This window comes from Castor canadensis, chromosome 14 (genome assembly GCF_047511655.1).
Source record: "Castor canadensis chromosome 14, mCasCan1.hap1v2, whole genome shotgun sequence".
NCBI classification, from domain to species: Eukaryota; Metazoa; Chordata; class Mammalia; order Rodentia; family Castoridae; genus Castor; species Castor canadensis.
The window spans coordinates 57,722,047-57,742,633 of NC_133399.1; the positions used below are offsets into that span (position 1 = coordinate 57,722,047).

General features: G+C 37.4%; 1 protein-coding gene across 2 annotated transcripts in view; it reads right to left on the minus strand.

The window, feature by feature from the left end:
* Nucleotides 1-20,587, minus strand: part of Adam9 (ADAM metallopeptidase domain 9) — a 120,866-nt gene that overhangs the window by 38,859 nt on the left and 61,420 nt on the right. For both annotated transcript variants that reach the window (XM_074054618.1, XM_074054617.1), the window contains 2 exons: nucleotides 12,766-12,871; nucleotides 7,799-7,982 (listed from right to left, as the gene is read on the minus strand). In XM_074054618.1, the coding sequence (XP_073910719.1) occupies nucleotides 7,799-7,982; nucleotides 12,766-12,871 (290 nt within the window). The remainder of the gene's footprint in view (nucleotides 1-7,798; nucleotides 7,983-12,765; nucleotides 12,872-20,587) is intronic.

Sequence of the window (20,587 nt, forward strand, 5' to 3'; positions counted from 1 at the left end):
ACCAGACAAAGAAGGACATTCCATACTAATAAAAGGGGAAATAGACCAAAAGGAAATAATAATTATCAACCTGAATGCACCCAATGTTAACGCACTCAATTTCATCAAACATACCCTGAAGGACCTAAAAGCATATATTAACTCCAACACAGTGGTCATGGGAGACTTTAACACCCCATTATCATCAATAGATAGGTCATCTAAACAAAAACTAAAGAAATCAGAGATCTAAAATATACCATAGATCAAATGGACCTAGTTGATGTCTACAGAACATTTCATGCAACTTCTACACAATATACATTCTTCTCAGCAGCCCATGGGACCTTCTCCAAAATAGATCATATCCTAGGGCACAAACCAAGCCTCAGCAAATATAAGTTAATAGAATTATACAGTGCATCTATCTCATCACAATGCAATAAAACTAGAACTCAACAACAAAAATAAAGACAAAAAACATACAGACAGATGGAAACTGAATAACTCACTTTTAATGAACAATGGGGCATTGATGAAATAAAAAAGGAAATTAAAAAGTTCCTGGAAGTCAATGAAAATGAAAACACAACCTACCGGAACTGATGGGACACAACAAAGGCAGTTCTGAGGGGAAAGTTTATAGCCATGAGTGCATATATTAAAAAGACTGAAAGATCCCAAATCAATGACCTAAAGATACATCTCAAACTCCTAGAAAAACAAGAACAAGCAAATCCCAAAACAAATAGAAGGAGAGAAATAATAAAAAATAAGAGCTGAAATCAATGAAAGAGAAACCAAAAAAACCATACAAAGAATTAATGAAACAAAAAGTTGGTTCTTTGAAAAAATAAACAAGATCGACAGACCCCTGGCAAACCTGACTAAAATGAGGAGAGAAAAAACCCAAATTAGTAGAATTGGGAATGCAAAAGGGGAGATAACAACAAACACCATGGAAGTCCAGGAAATCATCAGAGACTACTTCGAGAACCTATATTCAAATAAATTTGAAAATCTTAAAGAAATGGACAGATTTCTAGATACATATGATCATCCAAAACTGAACCAAGAGGATATTAATAAACAGAATAAATTTATAACACAAAATGAAATTGAAGCAGCAATCAAAAGTCTCTCCAAAAAGAAAAGTCCAGGACCTGATGGATTCTCTGCTGAATTCTATCAGACCTTTAAAGAAAAACTGACACCAACCCTCCTTAAACTGTTCCACGAAATAGAAAGGGCAGGAAACTGCCTAACACAATTTATGAAGCCAGTATTATACTTATCCTAAAACCAGGCAAAGACACCTCCAAAAAGGAGAACTATAAGCCAATCTCCTTAATGAACATTTATGCAAAAATCCTCAACAAAATAATGGCAAATCGAATTCAACAACACATCAAAAAGATTATTCACCATGACCAAGTAGGCTTCATCCCAGGAATGCAGGGGTGGTTCAACACATGAAATCAATAAACGTAATAAACCACATTAACAGAAGCAAAGACAAAAACCACTTGATCATCTCAATAGATGCACAAAAAGCCTATGATAAGATCCAACACCATTTCATGATAAAAGCTCTAAGAAAACTAGGAATAGAAGGAAAGTACCTCAACATTATAAAAGCTATATATGACAAACCTATAGCCAGTATTAAAGTTAATGGAGAAAAATTAAAACCATGCCCTCTAAAATCAGGAACCAGACAAGGATGCCCACTATCTCCACTCCTATTCAACATAGTACTGGAATTCCTAGCCAGAGCAATTAGGCAAGAGAAGGAAGAAAAGGAATACAAATAGGTAAAGAAACTGTCAAAATATACCTATTTGCAGACAACATGATCTTATACCTTAAAAACCCAAAAAACTCTACTCAAAAGCTCCTAGACACCATCAATAGCTATATCAAGGTAGCAGGATATAAAATCAACATAGAAAAATCATTAGCATTTCTATACACTAATAATGAACAAACTGAGAAAGAATAAATGAAAACAATTCCATTTACAATAGCCTCAAAAAAAATCAAATACCTAGGTGTACACCTAAGAAAGGATGTGAACGACCTCTACAAGGAAAAGAATGATCTCTACAAAGAAAGAGATTGAGGAAGACTATAGAAAGTGGAGAGATCTTCCATGCTCATGGATTGGTAGAATCAACATAGTAAAAATGTCGATACTCCCAAAAGTAATCTACATATTTAATGCAATTCCCATCAAAATTCCAATGACATTCATTAAAGAGATTGAAAAATATACCGTGAAATTTATATGGAAACACAAGAGGCCACGAATAGCCAGGGCAATACTGAGTCAAAAGAACAATGCTGGAGGTATCACGATACCCAACTTCAAACTATACTACAAAGCAATAACAATAAAAACAGCATGGTACTGTCACAAAAACAGACATGAAGACCAGTGGAACAGAATAGAGGACCAGATATGAAGCCGCACAACTATAACCAACTTGTCCTTGACAAAGGCACTAAAAATATACAATGGAGAAAAGACAGCTTCTTCAACAAAAACTGCTGGGAAAACTGGTTAGCAGTCTGCAAAAAACTGAAACTATTTCAATGTATATCACCCTATACCAATATTAACTCAAAATGGATTAAGGATCTTAGTATCAGACCACATATTTTAAAGTTGGTACAGGAAATACTCTGGAATTAATAGGTATAGGTAAGAACTTTCTCAATGGAACCCCAGCAGCACAGCAACTAAGAGATAGCATAGATAAATGGGACTTCATAAAGCTAAAAAGCTTCTGCTCAACAAAAGAAATGGTCTCTAAACTGAAGAGAACACCCACAGAGTGGGAGAAAATATTTGCCAGCTACACATCAGACAAAGGACTGATAACTAGAATATACAGGGAACTTAAAAAACTAAATTCTCCCAAACTTAATGACCCAATAAAGAAATGGCCAAGTAAACTAAACAGAACTTTCTCAAAAGAAGAAATTCAAATGGCCAAAACACACATGAAAAAATGCTCACCATCTCTAGCATTAAAGGAAATGCAAATTAAAACCACACCAAGATTCCACCTCACCTCTGTTAGAATAGCCATCATTAGCAACACCACTAACAACAGGTGTTGGTGTGGATTCAGGGAAAAGGAACCCTCCTACACTGCTGGTGGAATGTAACCTAGTACAACCACTCTCGAAAAAAAAATTGGAGGCTACTTAAAAAGCTAAACATTGATCTACCATATGATCCAGCAATACCACTCTTGGGGATATACCCAAAAGGTTACTCCAGAGGCACCTGCACACCCATGTTTATTGCAGCACTATTCACAATAGCCAAGTTATGGAAACAGCCAAGATACCCCAGCACTGACGAATAGATAATGTGGAAAATGTGGTATTTATACACAATGGAATTTTATGCAGCCATGAAGAACGAAATGTTATCATTCACAGGTAAATGGATGGAATTGGAGAACATCATTCTGAGTGAGGTTAGCCTGGCCCAAAAGACCAAAAATCGTATGTTCTCCCTAATATGTGGACATTAGATCAAGGGCAAACACAACAACGGGATTGGACTTTGAGCACATGATAAAAGCGAGAGCACACAAGGGAGGGGTGAGGATAGGTAAGACACCTAAAAAACTAGATAGCATTTGTTGCCCTCAACACAGAGAAACTAAAGCAGATACTTTAAAGCAACTGAGGCGAATAGGAGAAGGGAACCAGGAACTAGAGAAAAGGTTAGTTCAAGAATTTTAACTTAGAAGGTAACACACATGCACAGGAAATCAATGCGAGTCAACTCCCTGTATAGCTATCCTTCTCTCAACTAGCAAAAACCCTTGGTCCTTCCTATTATTGGGGGGTAAGGGAGGGGGTGGGAGATGGGGGGAGAAATGACCCAAATATTGTATGCACATATAAATAAAATTAAAATTTTTTTAAATACTAGTGTTGAAAGGCTTGTAACAAAAACCACCCCCTGACCTACTCAAATCTGTCAAGCAAACAGTCTAAAAGCAACCATTATTTCTTGTGATTATTACCTGCCTATTTTCAATTATCTTTTTCTTGATTTATCTATTTTAGACATTAGCTAATATTTTTTATGATAAATGTAGCTTTCTTACACCTCCCAATCCCCATCCTCTAACTTCTCAAAGTAAGTATTCTTAAGTATTTACATCGTTAATACTGGGGTATAATTGAGTCAGTAAACACCACCTCACTATTCACTAAGCAAGTTCAGAACCAAGTGAGAGAGAACAGGAAGTTAATAACAGATTAACAGGTCATCATTAACAGAGCATTTAATATGATTTAAGTAATTCTGCACCCCTCAGAGTCAACTTACCTGCCCAGTCACAAGCTGCTCTGAACAACTACAGGCTCCCCAGAAGCAGAGCCTGCTGTGCTAAGCTTGCTGAACAGAAAGACAGCAGACCAGAATGTGCCCTTGCTGTAAACAAACGGACCTGAAGAGGGGACAAAGGGCTGTGTCTCCCCTGCCCAGTGTCTTCTCCTAAACTCATCAGGAAGACCAGTCCCTTTGCCTCTCTCAGGGAGATTTGGAAGATGATCAGATAGAGCCCCGATGTGTTGCTTTAATGGAAGTGTAAGCTCTTCCACAAAAAAGTGTGGGAAGTGGAGAGTAATATCTCTCCCCAACATTTAAGACAAAGTCTGCTGGTTTCAAAGCTAAGTACTCTATTTCCCTTCTCGCTATAGCTTTTGTTTTTGCTTCAAATAAAATTTGTTTTTTTTTGCTTAAGTGGTGTCGATCACAGCCTCAATAAAGTAACTGGTTATTCTCCTGGCACCATTCACAGCTGTTATCTTAGAACTCCTGTTTGATATTCCTCAGTTTCCTGGAATAAAATCCTTTCTCTTTCTTTTTTATTTCCTTGTTTGGAACATTACTTAGATGATTATCTAAGAAAAGATGAATGAGGGCTGGAGGAGTGGCTCAAGCAGTAAAGCACTTGCCTAGCAAGCATGAGGCTCTGAGTTCAAAACCCAATGCCACAAAAAAAAAAAAGACAAAAGAAAGATAAGTGCTGTAAGTATCTGAATGTCTAACATGTCCCTATTGTGTTCCCTCACTTGATAAATAATTTAGTTGTGTTCACAATGCTAGTTTGGGACTCTCTGAGAAACACACAAAAGCATTGCTCCCGTCTTCCAGAATGCAGTTTGGAATCTCATTTCTTTCTATGTGACCAATTTTTTGTTGTTGTTTTTCTGAGACAGAGTCTTACTACGTAGCCCAAGCTGGCCTCAAACTAGCAAGATGAGCCTCCTGAGTGCTGATTATATATAACCTGGTTTTTTTTTGTTGTTTTTTGTATACGTCTCTTATTTCTCTTCACCGAACTCTGAGCTTTCACAATTTCCATTTTCTCTTTGTTCATTAAGTTAGAGATTTAAATTTGTTGGATTTTAAATTCTTAACTCTCAGGCTTTTACTTTGTCTCTGTCTTTTCATGCAAGAATTGTCAGAGTTTACACAACAATCCACCTACACCTCAGTTTCAGTTGCAAGAGGGAGAACTGTGTATCGCAGAAAGGATAGGAGACAGGCATTTCTCCTAGTTGGACAACCAAGAATCCTATCGCAGTTGCCCCAGCAGAATCCTTTGCAACACCTTATTTAATCTCTGTTGACGTGGGGAGTAAGTTTCCTTGAGACCCACTGGCCGGCATCCAGGCAAGTGTCAAGAAGGTCCAGATGCCTTCATTTTCCTTCTGGAAGACACTGAGCCCAGAGTCTGCAGCCTCCCTCCACTGTGGGCAATTATGCCAGGTATTCAGTCACCTTGGAAATTTAGATCCCTCAGGTATCACTGTTTTTCAGACTTCCCATATTGCACTGGCTATTAGTTTTAAGAACAGTATGACTGTACACACTTACCAAAATTAAGTGAAATGGCAAACATGCTAACAGAGATAAGGCCTTGAAATTGCCTCTGAAATTTTTCTGTTATAAAAAAATGCCATTTCTTCCTATAGTAGCTTTTTTTTTCCCCCTTTGGTGAGATTGGAGTTTGAACTCTGGGCTTCATACTTACAAAGCCGACACTCTACCACTTCAGCCACACCTCCAGTCCATTTTGCTCTGGTTATTTTTGAAGATAGGGTCTCTCGAACTATTTTCCTGGGCTGGCTTCAAACCTCAATCCTCCCATCTCAGCTTCCCAAATAGCTAGGATTATAGGCATCTGGCTTTTCCTGCAGCTCTTAAGCCTTGCTCTTCATTGTACTTATTTTTCTGGATATGTTACCATCACCAAACTTGTTTTATGTACATTCAAATACATCAAGATATCTGAAGATAACTAACTGTAATTGTTGAATATTTGTGCAGTTTAGATAATTTGCCTGATTTTTTTTTTTTTGGTGGTACTGGGGTTTATTTATTTATTTATTTTGGCTGCACTAAGGTTTGAATTCAGGGCCTCATGCTTGCGAGGCAGGCCTTTACCACTTGAGCCACTCTGCTAGCTATTTTTAATTTAATTTAATTTATTTATTTGGTACTGGGGTTTGAACTCAGGGCCTCACTCTTACTAGGCAGGCCTCTACCACTTGAGCCACTCCACCAGTCATTTTTTTGTGTTGGGTATTTTCAAGATGGAATCTTGCAAACTATTTGGCCTTGCTGACCTCAAACCTCTATTCTCTGATCTATCTAAAGTCTTAAAAGTCTACACTCCATTATAATAAGGTTATAGTAGTTTAACCTTAGAAAATAATCAGACTATTCTGAATTTTTTTATTAAGCCATTTATCTCAGCATTGTTTATAATAGTTGCAACAGTTAAGATTAGTTGCAAGGACAGGTACAAAGATGTGGATCTTTTTGTAGAAGTGAAAAATAGAACCAGAAATGGAAAATTAGTAGAAATTGAGGTAACTTGGTTCAAGCATGGTAGATCATATCTGTAATCCCAGCTTTATGGAAGGCATAGGTAGGAGGATCACAGCCTGAGACCAGCCCAGGCAAAAGTGCAAGGCTCTATTTTAAAAAACTCAAGTAAAAAGGACTGAGAACATGGCTCAAGCAATATATAGTGCCTGCCTAATTAGAATGAGGTCTTGAGTTCAAAGAGTTCAAACTCCAGTACCACAAGAGAGAAAGAGAAACAAAGAAACAAAAAAGATGAGCATCTACCCATCTTTTAATAGGCTATGTAATAAATCAGCTATTCTCTCAGTCTCCACCTCTCTCTCTATCTCCGTACTGCTCTATGTGAGTTGGTTTCTTCAACTCACTCAACCATTCTGCTCTGTCATAACTCTTACATAATGCTGAAGGTTGACACAGCAAATCTCAAAGAATTCCTAGTGTCTGCCCTCACTCTTACTCACTTTCTTAATAATACATTCCCCTAAAAAAGGAATGTTGTCCAAGTCAGAATTATATTTGATCCAAGCAGCTGTGGTCATTGTGGCAAACAGCATGGACAAGGTAACATTTCTGGTACCAAGGCACACATAGACACACAAACTCTTGGAAATCACCTAAGTGTCACAATAATAGCAAACTAGAAGAGCAAACTGGCTAACGGCACACGAATAGAAGAAGGAAATTTATACAGTACATTGCAATGTGGAAAACATTAGTTAGATGACCCCAGTGAAGAAGTACAGATGGTAGAATCATAGTTGGTCTTAATTTTCCTCTTGGAGGCTTTGTATTTTCTAAAATTTTTATAATAAACATAGACTTCTTTTATAACCAGAAGAGAGAAGGCACTTGTGTATTTTTTTTTAATTATTTTCACTTCACTTTGTACATAAAAAATATTTAGATTACCTTTCCAGCACCACATTTTGTGCCTTCATTCACCATCCCTGGATCTGGAACATCTGATCCCAGCTGGAAATCCACACCCCAACATGTGGTTCCTCGACTAGGTGACTGAATAATAGCAGGCACAATTCCAAACACAGGCATGCCTTGTACGTTCTCACACTGAAGCTTTCCACACAACGCATTCCTATGAAGCATGAGAGATAATGCAAATATAAAATGTGTCTGGCATATATACAAAAGAAAAATTGTATGGGTCCTGGGTTCAATCTCCAGCACTAAAATAATAAATAAATAAATAAAATACATACATACATACATATATAAATATTATAGTTTGCCTCAATGCCTCTTGGAACAATACCAAAATTCAACCATGGGTTCTTACAGAGTTTCAGTAAGGGAAAAATTATATTCTGCAATGTAAAATAATCAAGAAAGGATTCCACCCCTCCTTGCCTAACCAAGCAAACTCTTAATTTCAGATTTAAAGAATCAATTCTAGTAACTCATTATCTCACAAATTCACTATCAGTACTCCATGAAGATTTCCCTGATTAGTTGTTATTGCTAAGGCTGTGTGATCTACACCCCTCCTATATCCTTTTATAACCTTAAGTACTCCTAACATCATATGGAAATTTTCTATTTGACTGTCATGTGATGCAAACTCTCCTCTGTGACACTGCCAAGTCATCAGAGGGTATTTTTTCACCAACACCTCAAACTCACCACCTCCTCAAACTTCTCATTCTCTCCACCATAACATTCATTTATTATGAGTTAAAATCTACCTCCTCCTAACTTTTCTCTATTGGTCCCAGATCTTCCATAAGAGACCACACAAATAAGGCCTTTATTATTACATGGTTCCTAAATGCTTACTGCACCAGGGAAATACCTTATGATCACTTTCCAGGCAACAAGGAGGCATCTTTCTAATGTGCTCCAGTTTGCCTCACTGCCTCTTGAGGCATAATACTCAGAATTTTGACAAGCAAAGAAAAAAATGCATCTCTCTTTTACTTTATTCTAGATTCTGCACTTCTATTAAGCCCAAGATTAGAGCACCTTTCACAGAAACTCCATTACATTATTGAGGCCCTTGAATTTAATTTTTTCATATGCTGCTATTAAGTCTCTACTTTCCCTCTATCCTACAGTAAGAATTAATAATTTGGCCCAACTTTATATTTATTCTTAGGTTTCCATTTGCTATGTGACCTAAGTAAAATGCTTAAGTTTTCTGTGCTTTAGTTTCTTCATCTGAAAGGAGATCAATAAAAATGCCTATATCATATTAGAAATAGGCAAGAAATACCTAAGTGGCTGAAATTAGGTGTGAAAACCTCTAAAACAAGGCACAGAATAAAATAGACTTCAGGTAATAGCTCTTCAATTCAAACTGCTTTGACACACTCACGGTCTTAGTGGCATATTAAATAGTGCAAAAAAATTTTTAATTTATGAAAAGGTGTTACAAATCATTGAGGAAAACACAATGCACTTTAACAGAAAAATAAAACCCTCTTGTCACTGCCAATTAGCATCATCAATAATAACAGGACAACTGTTACTGAGTACCTCCACAATGTAATGCATTACTTACACTCCTACCAAAATGTTTAACATGAATCTAATTAAGATTTTAGATTTAGCTTCTGTTTTAAAGAAAATTCAGTGGATAGAGTCACAAGCCAAGCATCATAGAGAGGAAGTATCAAACAAAATCCAGAACAAGGACCCACTGGCCTAGCTACTTCTATAGGTTAATGTCATTGAAAAGGAAAAATAAGGCCAAGAGGGATATTGTAGATTGTAAGTGGCTTATGTGACATGCCAAGCAAATGCAATGTATCATCCTTGACTGACTCCTAACATGGAAAAATGTCAGCTGTGAAAGATAATTGAGGACAGTTAGGGAAATATCAACATTGATTAGTTAATAGATGATATTTAAACACAGATAACTTTGTTAGGAGTGATATGATACTATGAATGCCTTAGTGTTGAAGATAAACACTGAAGACATTTGGAGTAGAGTATCATAGTATCTATAACTTCCTTAAAAATGGTCAGCAAAGTCTACACAAAGCAAACATGACAAAACATTAACAATATTTAAATCTAGGATATATGGTGTTCATCATACCATCCTTCCTACTCTTCTATAAACCAAATTTTTACTTTGAAAAAACTTAAGGGACACTGGGTGCAACTTGGTGTACAGTATGTGATTTGCACATGCAAGCTCTGAGCTCAGTCTTCAACACCAAAAACTAATTAGCTAGTAATAAAAATAAGCATCATACGTATGGCTTCCTCAGAGAAAGGGAACATGTAGAACAGAACATGCAGCTTGTGATTATGAATGTACACACACAAAAAGGAAGAAAACTTTAGGGAAATCACATATGGTTACTTCTTTAGACCTCCCCAGTTCTTATACATTTTCTATGATGAGGATGTAATAAAGACAGTGATGGTGAGGATGAGCACTAAAATTAAGCAAGCACTGTTCTTAGAACTAACATCCACTAATTCATTCACTCTTCAAAACAGTACTTGGAAGTAGGTTAAGATTATCCCCTTTTAATAGGAGAGAAAAATGAAGTATGGAGGTGAAGTACTTTGGCCAAAGTGTCAGAGATGTTAAGTGGTTGAACAAGGATTCCAATCCAAGGAGCTTAATTTCAAATGTATTTTAAATAATTATATACCCTTATATTACTATTATGAAATATTTCTCAGCTGGGCTCACACCTGCAATCCTAGCTACACAGGAGGCAGCAATCAGGAGGATCGTGGTTCGAAGCCAGCCCAGGCAAATAGTTCGAAAGACCCTATCTTGAAAATACCTAACACAAAAAGGGCTGGTAGAGTTCTCAAAAGACCTATCCAGTAATTTATAAGTTAAATGAGTGTAGTTTCTACATTTTCAACAAGGTAGTCATAAAACTATGAAACCAAAAAGAACTAAAAATAAGCCAGGCATGGTATAATCCCAGTGCGTGAGGTTGAGGCAAGAGATTCCCAAGGTTAAGGCCCTGGGCTACATAGTGAGACCCAGTCTCAAAAACAAACAAAAAAACCCAAAACAACAACAAAAAAACCCTAAAGATGTGGTCTGTTCGCCAAGCTGCCTTCAAGTCCACCTTAATCCACTCACCGCTAGGTTTTAGTTCAGTTCATTCCATCAGTGGTACTAATTCTCTACCCATTCATTCTTCACTCATACTATCTGTACCTCCATTCATTCATTCATTCATTCAACAAACTATGTTCTAGATCTGATGCTAAATACAAGAAATGTCATCGGGCCTTACAGTTTAGTGAGGGAAGGTGATAAGCAAGTAGTCACATAAAGAAATGAAACTGTGGCAAATTCCACAAAGGAATATTCCAGAAATAAAGATGAAAATTTGGTAGTAATAAAAGGGTCAATTCCTTCAGAAGTCATAATCCTAAATGTGATGCACTTAATAGAAAATTCAAAACATATACACCAAAAACTTACAGGACTAAAAAGAAAACAAATTCACAGTCACAGCCGAAGAGTCTAATAAATCTCCCTTAGAAACTGAGCAAACAAAAAGATAAAACACCCTCAAAAAGATCTGAAAAATTTGGCTCTTCATTATCTTGACATTTATAGAACAATATATTTAACAACTGAAGAAGGCACTTTGTTTTTTGAACTGCACATGGAACATTTACCCAAATAAACCATACCCTGGTTCCTAAGAGCTAAAATCATAAACATTGTGTTCGTAACAGAATTAAACAGAGATCAAAACCAGACATATAACCAATTATTTGGAAATTAAGCAATACACTTTCAATAACCCATGAGTCAAAAAGAAATCATGCAAACGAGGAATCATGAGCTGAACAATAATGAAAATACAACATACCAAATTCTGTGAAAAAAAAGCCACATTGCATTAAGAATACCTGGAAGAGGGATATCTGACCCTGTTAAGGAGTGGAGGGAGTGTTCCTTAGGAAATCATACTTGAGGTAAGACTTGGAGGATAAACAGAATTAACCAGGATAAAACAAACAGCATGTGCAGAGTCCCGTGGCAGAAGGCCACATGTAGGCAGATATGGTTGAAGCACCTCACAGAGGTGGCAAATAAAGCCACAGAAGTAAATAAAACCACATTGGGAGGAGGAGGAGATAAAGAAGGGCATTCAACACAAAGCCAGCAAAAGAAGTTTCTTCAAGAAGGAGAAAAATAGTCAATATCATTGGACAAGGTCAAGTAGTATGAAGTCCTAAAATGTCTGTTGGATTTGTGATATGGAAGACACGGCTGCTATTCCTGCGTCTCACTATAAGCTGCCTAGCCTAACTGGTGGCTAAGGAGGGTAAAAGAACGTACAATATTACAGAGTAATTCCCATGTGCAAAGTGTCATTGTATTTGCAGAGTACAAAAACAAAAAGGGAGAAATACATTGAAATCAATGAATTTATACAGATTGAAATAATGGATGACTTTGTTTGTACTTTTGCATTATTAACTTTCTTACAATAAGAAAGTGCTAATTATAAAATTAAGGAATGTTTTAATTAGTCATTTTTAAATTGTACAGAGCTAGAAGAAAACAATGGAAGTCCGAATTAATTCTGCAGGTGCCCTTTAACTTGGGACTTAGGTAACAGACTTATTGGAAGGAAAATAGAAAGGGCATTTAGTTGGGAATCTTATTGTAGGTGGAGGGTGGCAAATTAAGATTCTACAACCCACTAGACTTGAGAAAGCTGGTATGAAAAGGGAGGAGCCATTTTATCAATTTTGTGCCTAACATGAGAGTCTCTGAAGCCTTGTATGGTAAGTTGTTAGGTTTGAAAAGTTACGTATTTGAAGGGGGAGAGAGGCAGCAATCACAGAGGCAGTTACAAAAGATAGAGATGTGCCTGGTCTTACAATCTCACATCCTCTGTCACCTCACCTCCACTTACCCAGTAGCACACTTCTTGTATTCATTGCCAGAGAAACCACAATTGCCAAATCTGTCACCTTTAGAATTCACGTCAATGAAACAATCTCTTGGGGCAGCCTTGGCTTCTGTAACATTAAACATTTAAAAGAGAAAAATAGTTATGGCAATTTAACTCAGAAATAAAAGTATTCCCTATGACACTCCATATACCTGGAAAACTACCTCCCCACACCTCTGAAAAAATATTTCTTACATTAAAAAAAAAAATTAAGTTAAGGCTTAGACTGCCCTTGAAAGCCTGGACTCAGACACTTGGGCCCTATAACAAATATCATTTTCCCCCAAAAAAAGAAATCCAAACTTTCCAGCAAAATTAATGTTTGGGGCTGATGAAGTGGTTCAAGTGGTACAGCACTTGCCTTGAAAGCATGAGGCCCTAGTTCAAACTCCAATACTACCAAAAAAAAAAAAAAAAGCGAACAAAAAAATTCAAACTTTTCAACAAATATCGTTCAATGAGAACTACAAGTGAAGCCCTGCCCAGCGTGCACTGTTGTCAGTGCAGTCATCCTCACTGCTCTCACACAGACATCTGAAGACTGAAGAACTGGCAAAATTCTCCCAGCTATCTCATTTTCCATTCACTATATATGATGCTTACTTTAGATATCCCTACTAACAGATGGACAGACAGACACCTACCACAGACAGATGACAAAGAATCGATTCACTCTTGGTTTAAGCTTTTTGTCACTTAATACTCAATTTTTCCACTTAATTATACCTACCTAGAAATGTTTCATTTGGGAGTATTTTCAAGTCAAAATGCCAGTACTGTGCTGTTTTAGTTTTAAAGAGAATGAATGTGGGATGAAAAGACATATAGCACAAGGAGAGAGAGTGTAAGAGAGACAGAGAATCAAACTAGATGAAAAATTAATGTAGAAAAACTTCTGCTATTTATCATTATCCCAGCCATTCCCAAGGGATTTATGGCCTCTTACCAGGCAACTGTGTATATGAACTGAATATGCAATATTTGTATATTTCATAAGTCATATGTTGAAACCCTAAACTCCAATGTGAAAGGGTCTGGAAATGGGCCTTTTAGGAGAGTTAGATAAGGTCATGAGAATAGGGCCTTTGTTACAGAATTAGCGAACTTAAAAAAATACAAGAGTCAGATTTGTTTTTCACCACCATTTGAGGACACAGGTAGGAAGTGACCATCTACAAGCCAAGAAGAAAGCCATCACCAGGAACCTTGACCTTGGGCTTCCCAACCTCCAGAACTGTAAGAAATAAATGTTTGTTGTTTAAGCTGCCACTCTATGGTATCTTGTTATACCAGCCTGCCAAGATTTGAATGTTTGTCCTTTCCAAAACTCATGTTGAGGGCTGGCAGAGTGGCACAAGTGGTAGAGTGTCTGCCTAGCAAGCATGAGGCCCTGAGTTCAAACCTCAGTACCACCAAAGGAAAAGAAAACTCATGTTTTCTTTTTTGGAAACTTAAAGATCAAAAGTGATAGGCCATGGGGACTCTGTCCAGGTGATGGAACTAATGCCATTATGAAAGGGAAGTGGCCCATTTATCTCTTGCCCTTCTGCCTTCTATCATGTGATAACACAGCAAGGACGCCCTCATCACATGATCATGCTAGCACCTTGATCTTAGACTTCTCAACCTCCAAAAACAGTAAGCCAATAAATTTCTTCTCTTTATAAATTACAATTCTGGTACATTATTATAGTTTCAACAAAACAGACCAAGATTTGGACAGAATCAACCAGACGAAGATACTGTACAAAGAAAATAATCAGACTTTGGCAACATGGCACACAAATTTCAGCAGACCCAAAATGTCACTGTGGCCCTACAAAAGTCTGATGATTAATGAAGTTTAGCTCAGGTCTTTTGCACAGTAGGCCCAGTAAGTCCTGGAACCCTTCTTATGGGTTGTTGTTTTCATACTTCCAGAATGCATAATTGGAATACTTACTCAGCAGCTGACAGAATTCCCTCATTGGTTCCCTGATCTGCAAAGTGAGGGCAATTATGTGAGGAAAGCTAGGTGGAAGCCTCTAGAATGCTTCTACTTTGTAAAACAGTAAACCAAAAGCAGTACCACATTACTGGAGGGATGGAAGGGATCAGTGTCACCATCAAGGACTTGAAAGATGCATGGGTATTGACTCTCATCACATTTCCATAACTTGCCTACTTGCAGAAGACAAGTGGTTCTTGGAGAATGAAAGTGGATTACCAAAGCTTAACTAGTGATGATGATTCCAACTGCAGCTGCTGTACCAGATATGGTTAACTGCTTGAGCAAATTCATATGTTTCCTGATATGTGGCCAATCTTGCAAATTCCTTTTTCCTTATATTTGTCTACAGGACAATCAGAAGCAAGTTGCTTTCACGTGTCAAGGCTAGCCATACACTTTAGTGTCTTACCTCAGGAGTATGTCAACTCCAGCCTAATGTCACAATTTAGTTTGAGGGCTTTTGATTGACACTTCCTTGCACAAAATATCACACTAGTCCAATACATTGAAAATGTGCTCGTAAGACCTAGTGGGAAAGAAGGAGCAATCACTCTAAATATAGATAAGACATTTGTATGACAGAGGGAAAGAAATAAATTCAGTAAGAATTCAGGAATCTTCTACCTCACTAACATTTCTAGAGTATCAGGTGCGACACAGTAATCCTTCTAAGATGTAGGATAAGGTGTTGTATCTGGCTACCCCACAACCAGGACAAACTGCCTAATGGTCATTAGATTTTGAAGGCAATATAGAGTCATATGCCACACAATGATGTTTCAGTCAACAGCAGACCAAATGCACAATAATAGTCCAATAAGATCACTGAGTGATGTCATAGCAGTCTCAGTTTGTGTAAATACACCCCATGATACCTGCCTAACAGTAGCCACCAAGTTACTATTGAACTTAAACTGCCCATCATAAATTGAGTGTCATTTGACCCACCAAGCCATGAAGCTAGGCTCACACAGCATCTAGAAATGGAGATGCATATAAATGATTAGACCCAAGCAGGCCCCAAAAGCACAAGTGAGTTACATGAAGAAGTGACCCAAATGCCCACAGTCCTCCCCTGCCAAACAGCATTCTCTCTCCTAGCCAGCACCTACGACCTCAAGGTGAATTCTCTACCATGAGCTGACAGAGAAAAATTAGAGTTAGAATGAGGTGTTTTACAGATGGTTTTTAACAACATGCAGGTACCACTCAAAATCAGATAGCTATACCACTACAGCCACTTTCTAGGACAGTCTTCACATGCACTTGGTTTTTCACTTTGTTTGGAGGGACAGATGGACAGACGTGATTATATACTAATTGATGGTCTGTGGCCAATTGTTTTGATACCCACATAGATAGGATGATCCATTCTGTGGACTGCAGGAAGCCTTTTTCCCCAACCACCCCTGTAATGACCCAAAGGGCTTATAAACACAGTACCAATGGTGGTAGAGTTAGAGGCTATTGATCTATTGATGGGCTCAGAATCATGAGCATGCACTCAAACATGAACATACACTCAACAAGTGATGTGGCTACTGCCACTGCTAAGTGCCCAATCTGCTGGCAGCAGAAAACAACGCTGAGTTACTAATATGATACCATTTCCTGGGGTAATCAGTCAGATTACACTATTCCATTTCTATAGGAATAGTGTTTTATTCTTACTGAAACAGATACTTAACCCTGGATATGAATTTGCTGTCTTTACATACAATGCTTCTGCAAAACTACCATCTGTGGACCTACAGAATTCCTTACCGCCATCATGGTATTCCACACAACATTGCTCCTGATCAACAAACTCAATTCACAGCAAAAGAAGTGAGGTGATGGGATCACGTTCATAGAATTCATTGTTTTACTGTGTTTCCCACCATCCTGAAGAAGGTGGCTTACTGGAATGGTAGAAATGCCTTCAGAAGACTCAGTTACAGTGACAAATAGATGGCAATTCCTTGATGGGCTGGGGCAAGGTTTTCCAAAGGGATATATATGCCCTGAGTCAGGGTGATGCTGAAACTTTTCCCATAACTGGAATTCAGTATATAAAAATCAAGGGTTGAAATGGAATTAGCAAAACTTGCCATTACCCCTAGTAACCCACTAGCAAATATTTGCTTCCTGTTCTATGATTTTATGACCTGCCAGCTTAGAGGTCTTACTTTCAAAGGGAGAGATTCTTCCATCAGAAACCACAACAATGATTCTAGCAAACTGGGAGTTAAGCCAGTTTTTTAGTTCCCTGTAGATTCTGGGTATTAGTCCCTTATTGGAAGAATAGCTATCGAAGATTTTTTTCCCATTCTGTGGGCAGTCTCTTAAGTCTAGTGACTGTTCATTTTGCTGTGCAGAAGCTTTTTAGTTTGATGCAATTCCATTTGTTCATTCTCTCTCTTAGAGGCCATGCCATCTGGATTCTATTTAGGAAGCCATTCTCTATGCCTATTTGTTACAGTGTATTTCCTAGTACTTCTTGTAATTGCTTCAAAGTTTCAGGCCTTACATTAAGGCCTTTGATCCACTTTGCTTTGATATTGGTACAGGGTGAAAGAGTTTTCCAGTTTTAGTCTTCTACATATGGATATCGTTTTCCCAACATTTGTTGAAGGGGCTATCTTTTCTTCATTGTGTGTTTTGGGCTTCTTTCTTGAGAATCAGTTGGCTGTAGCTCCATGGGTTTATGTCTGGGTCTTCTATGCTAATCCACTGGTCTTTGTGTCTGTTTTTGTGCCAATACCATGCTGTTTCTATTGTTATGGTTCTATAGTATAGTTTTAAGTCAGGAATTGTGACTCCTCCAGCATTGGACTTTTTGTTCTGAATTGCTTTGACTATTTGATGTCTTCTGTGTTTCCATGTGTATTTTAGGACTGATTTTTCTATCTCTCTGAAGGAGGTCATTGGAATTTTGATAGGAATTGCATTGAACACATAGATTGCTTTTGGTAATATAACCATTTTCATGATGTTGATTCTGCTAATCCATGATCATAAGAGATCTTTCCATCTTCTGATATCCTCTTCAATGATTTATAGTTTTCACTGAAAAAGTCTTTGGTTTCCTTCATTAAATATATTCCTAGGTAATATTTTTGAGGCTATTGTAAATGGGATTATTTCCCTCATTTCTTTCTCAGTCTGTTTGTTGTTGGTATATAGTAAAGCTACTGATTTCTATATATTAATTTTTTATACTGCTACTTTGCCAAAAGAGTTTATGATTCCTAATAGTTTTTGGTAGAGTTTTTAGAGTCTTTTAGATATAAGATCATGTCATCTGCAAATAGGGATAGTTTGACTTCTTCCTTCCCTAATTGAATCCCTTATTTCTTGTTCTTGTCTTATTGCTCTGGATAAGAATTCTAAAACTATATTGAGTAAGAGTGGGGAGGACAGGCATCCCTGTCTTGTTCCTGACTTTAGCAGGAATGATTTCAGTTGTTCTCCATTTAGCATAATATTGGCTATAAGTTTGTTGTATATAGCCTTCATTATGTTAAGGAACATTACTTTTATTCCTAGTTTCTTCAGATCTTTTTCCATGAAAGGGTGTTGACTTTTGTTAAAGGATTTTTCTACATCTATTGAGATGATCATGTGACTCTTATCCATGCTTCTGTTTATATGCTGCATAATGTTTATAGATGTGCATATGACGAACCATCCTTGCATCCCTGGAATGAAACCAACTTGGTCATGGTGTATGATCTTTTTGATGCACTGTTGAATTCTGTTTGCCAGTATTTTCTTGAGAATCTTTATGTCTATATTCATTAAAGATATTGGTCTATAATTCTCTTTTGTGTTGCATCTTTATTGGATTTTGGAATGAGGGTAATGATGGCTGCATAGAATGAGTTTGGTAGTGTTCTTCCCTGTCTATTTCCTGGAGTATCGGTATTAGTTCTTCTTTAAAGGTTTGGTAAAATTCAGCATGAGTCCATCAGGCCCTGTGCTCTTCTTTGTAGGGAGGCTCTTTATTACTGCTTCAATCTCATTGCTTGTAATGTGTCTATTTTGGTGCTTCATATCTTCTTGGTTCAATTTTTGTTGGGTAGACAAATTTATCAATTTCATCTAGATTTTCTAGTTTACTTGAATATGAGTTTTGAAAGTATCCTCTAATAATCCTCTGGATTTTGCTAGCATTTTTGTTTGTCACCTTTTTCATCTTTGATTTTATTAATTTGGGTCTTTTCCCTCCTCTGTTTTGTCATGTTGGATAAGGGTTTGTTGATCGTGTTAATCTTTTCAAAGAACCAACTTCTTGTTTCACTGATTCTTTAAATAGCTTTTTTGGTCTCAATCTCATTTATCTGGGCCCTGATCTTTATTATTCCTCTCCATCTGCCAGTTGGGGGTTTCGTCTGTTCTTATTTTTCTAGAAACTTAAGGTGCAACATTAGGTTGTTTATCTTAGATGTTTCTGTTTTTTAAATGTAGACTCTTTCAGGTACAAACTTTCCTCTTAGCACAGCCTTTGCTGTGTCCCACAGATCCTGGTACGTTATATTCATTTTCATAAGATTCTGGGAAGTTTTTGATTTCTTTCCTTACTTCTGCAGTGACCCACTGATCATTCAGCAGTGTGTTGTTTAGTCTCCATGTGTCTGAATAATTTCTGTGGTTCCTTTTATTGTTGAATTCTAATTTTATTTTTATTATATGAATATAAGTGATAAAATGTCCCTTTTCTTCCCTATCTAATCTCTTCATCATGTAACGTATGATGTACCCACTTGATATCTGCAAGGGCAGTTTTGGATGAGATTAACATTGAATTCAGTAGTAAATAAAACAGACTGCCTCATGAGTGAGCCCATTCAATCACTTTTAATCCTGAAAAGAACAAAAAGACCAACACTCCCCTCAGCAGGAGGGAAGGCTTCCTGACATCATCAGGCTCAGAGAGCAGCTTTTTTCCTATCATTGGAATTGAGCTGAAATACCAGCTTTCCCTGGCCACAAGCCTGCCAGCCTTCCAAATGGAACCATTCCATCAGCTCTACTGGCTGTGAGGCATTTAGATTCAACTTAGAAAGAGACCATCACTTCTGCTTGGTCTTCAGCTTGCTGACTCACTCTGCAGTTCTGGTACTTACCAGCCTCCATAATTGCATGAGCCAATTCATAGTGTGTGTGTGTGTGTGTGTGTGTGTGTGTGTGTGTGTGTGTGTGTGTGTGTGTGTGTACACACATACACATACATATCCTATTGGTTCTGTTTCTCTGGAGAACCCAGAATAATGCAGAGGACAACCAGTCAAAACTAAAAAGAAATAGGAGCTTCCTATTTACACTTCTTCAAACAGACTGAAATTAGTAGAATACTAATAATATACAACAGAGAAAAGACAGCCTCTTCAACAAATGTTGTTAGGAAAAGTGGTTATCCATTTGCAAAAAATTGAAACTAGATCCATGTTTATCACCCTGTACTAGTATCAACTCAAAATACATCAAGGACCTTAATATCAGACCCAAAACTCTGAAGTTGGTACAGGAAAGAGCAGGAAACACTCTGGAAGTAATAGGTATAGGCAAGGACTTCCTCAATAGACCCCAGCAGGTCAGCAACTAAGAGAAAGTATGGACAAATGGGACTTCATAAAACTAAAAAGCTTCTGCACAACAAAAGAAATGGTCTCTAAACTGAAGAGACCACCCACAGAATGGGAGAAAATATTTGCCAGCTATACATCAGACAAAGGACTGATAACCAGAATATACAGGAAACTTAAGAAACTAAACTCTCTCGAAATCCATGAACCAATTAGAAAAGGACAC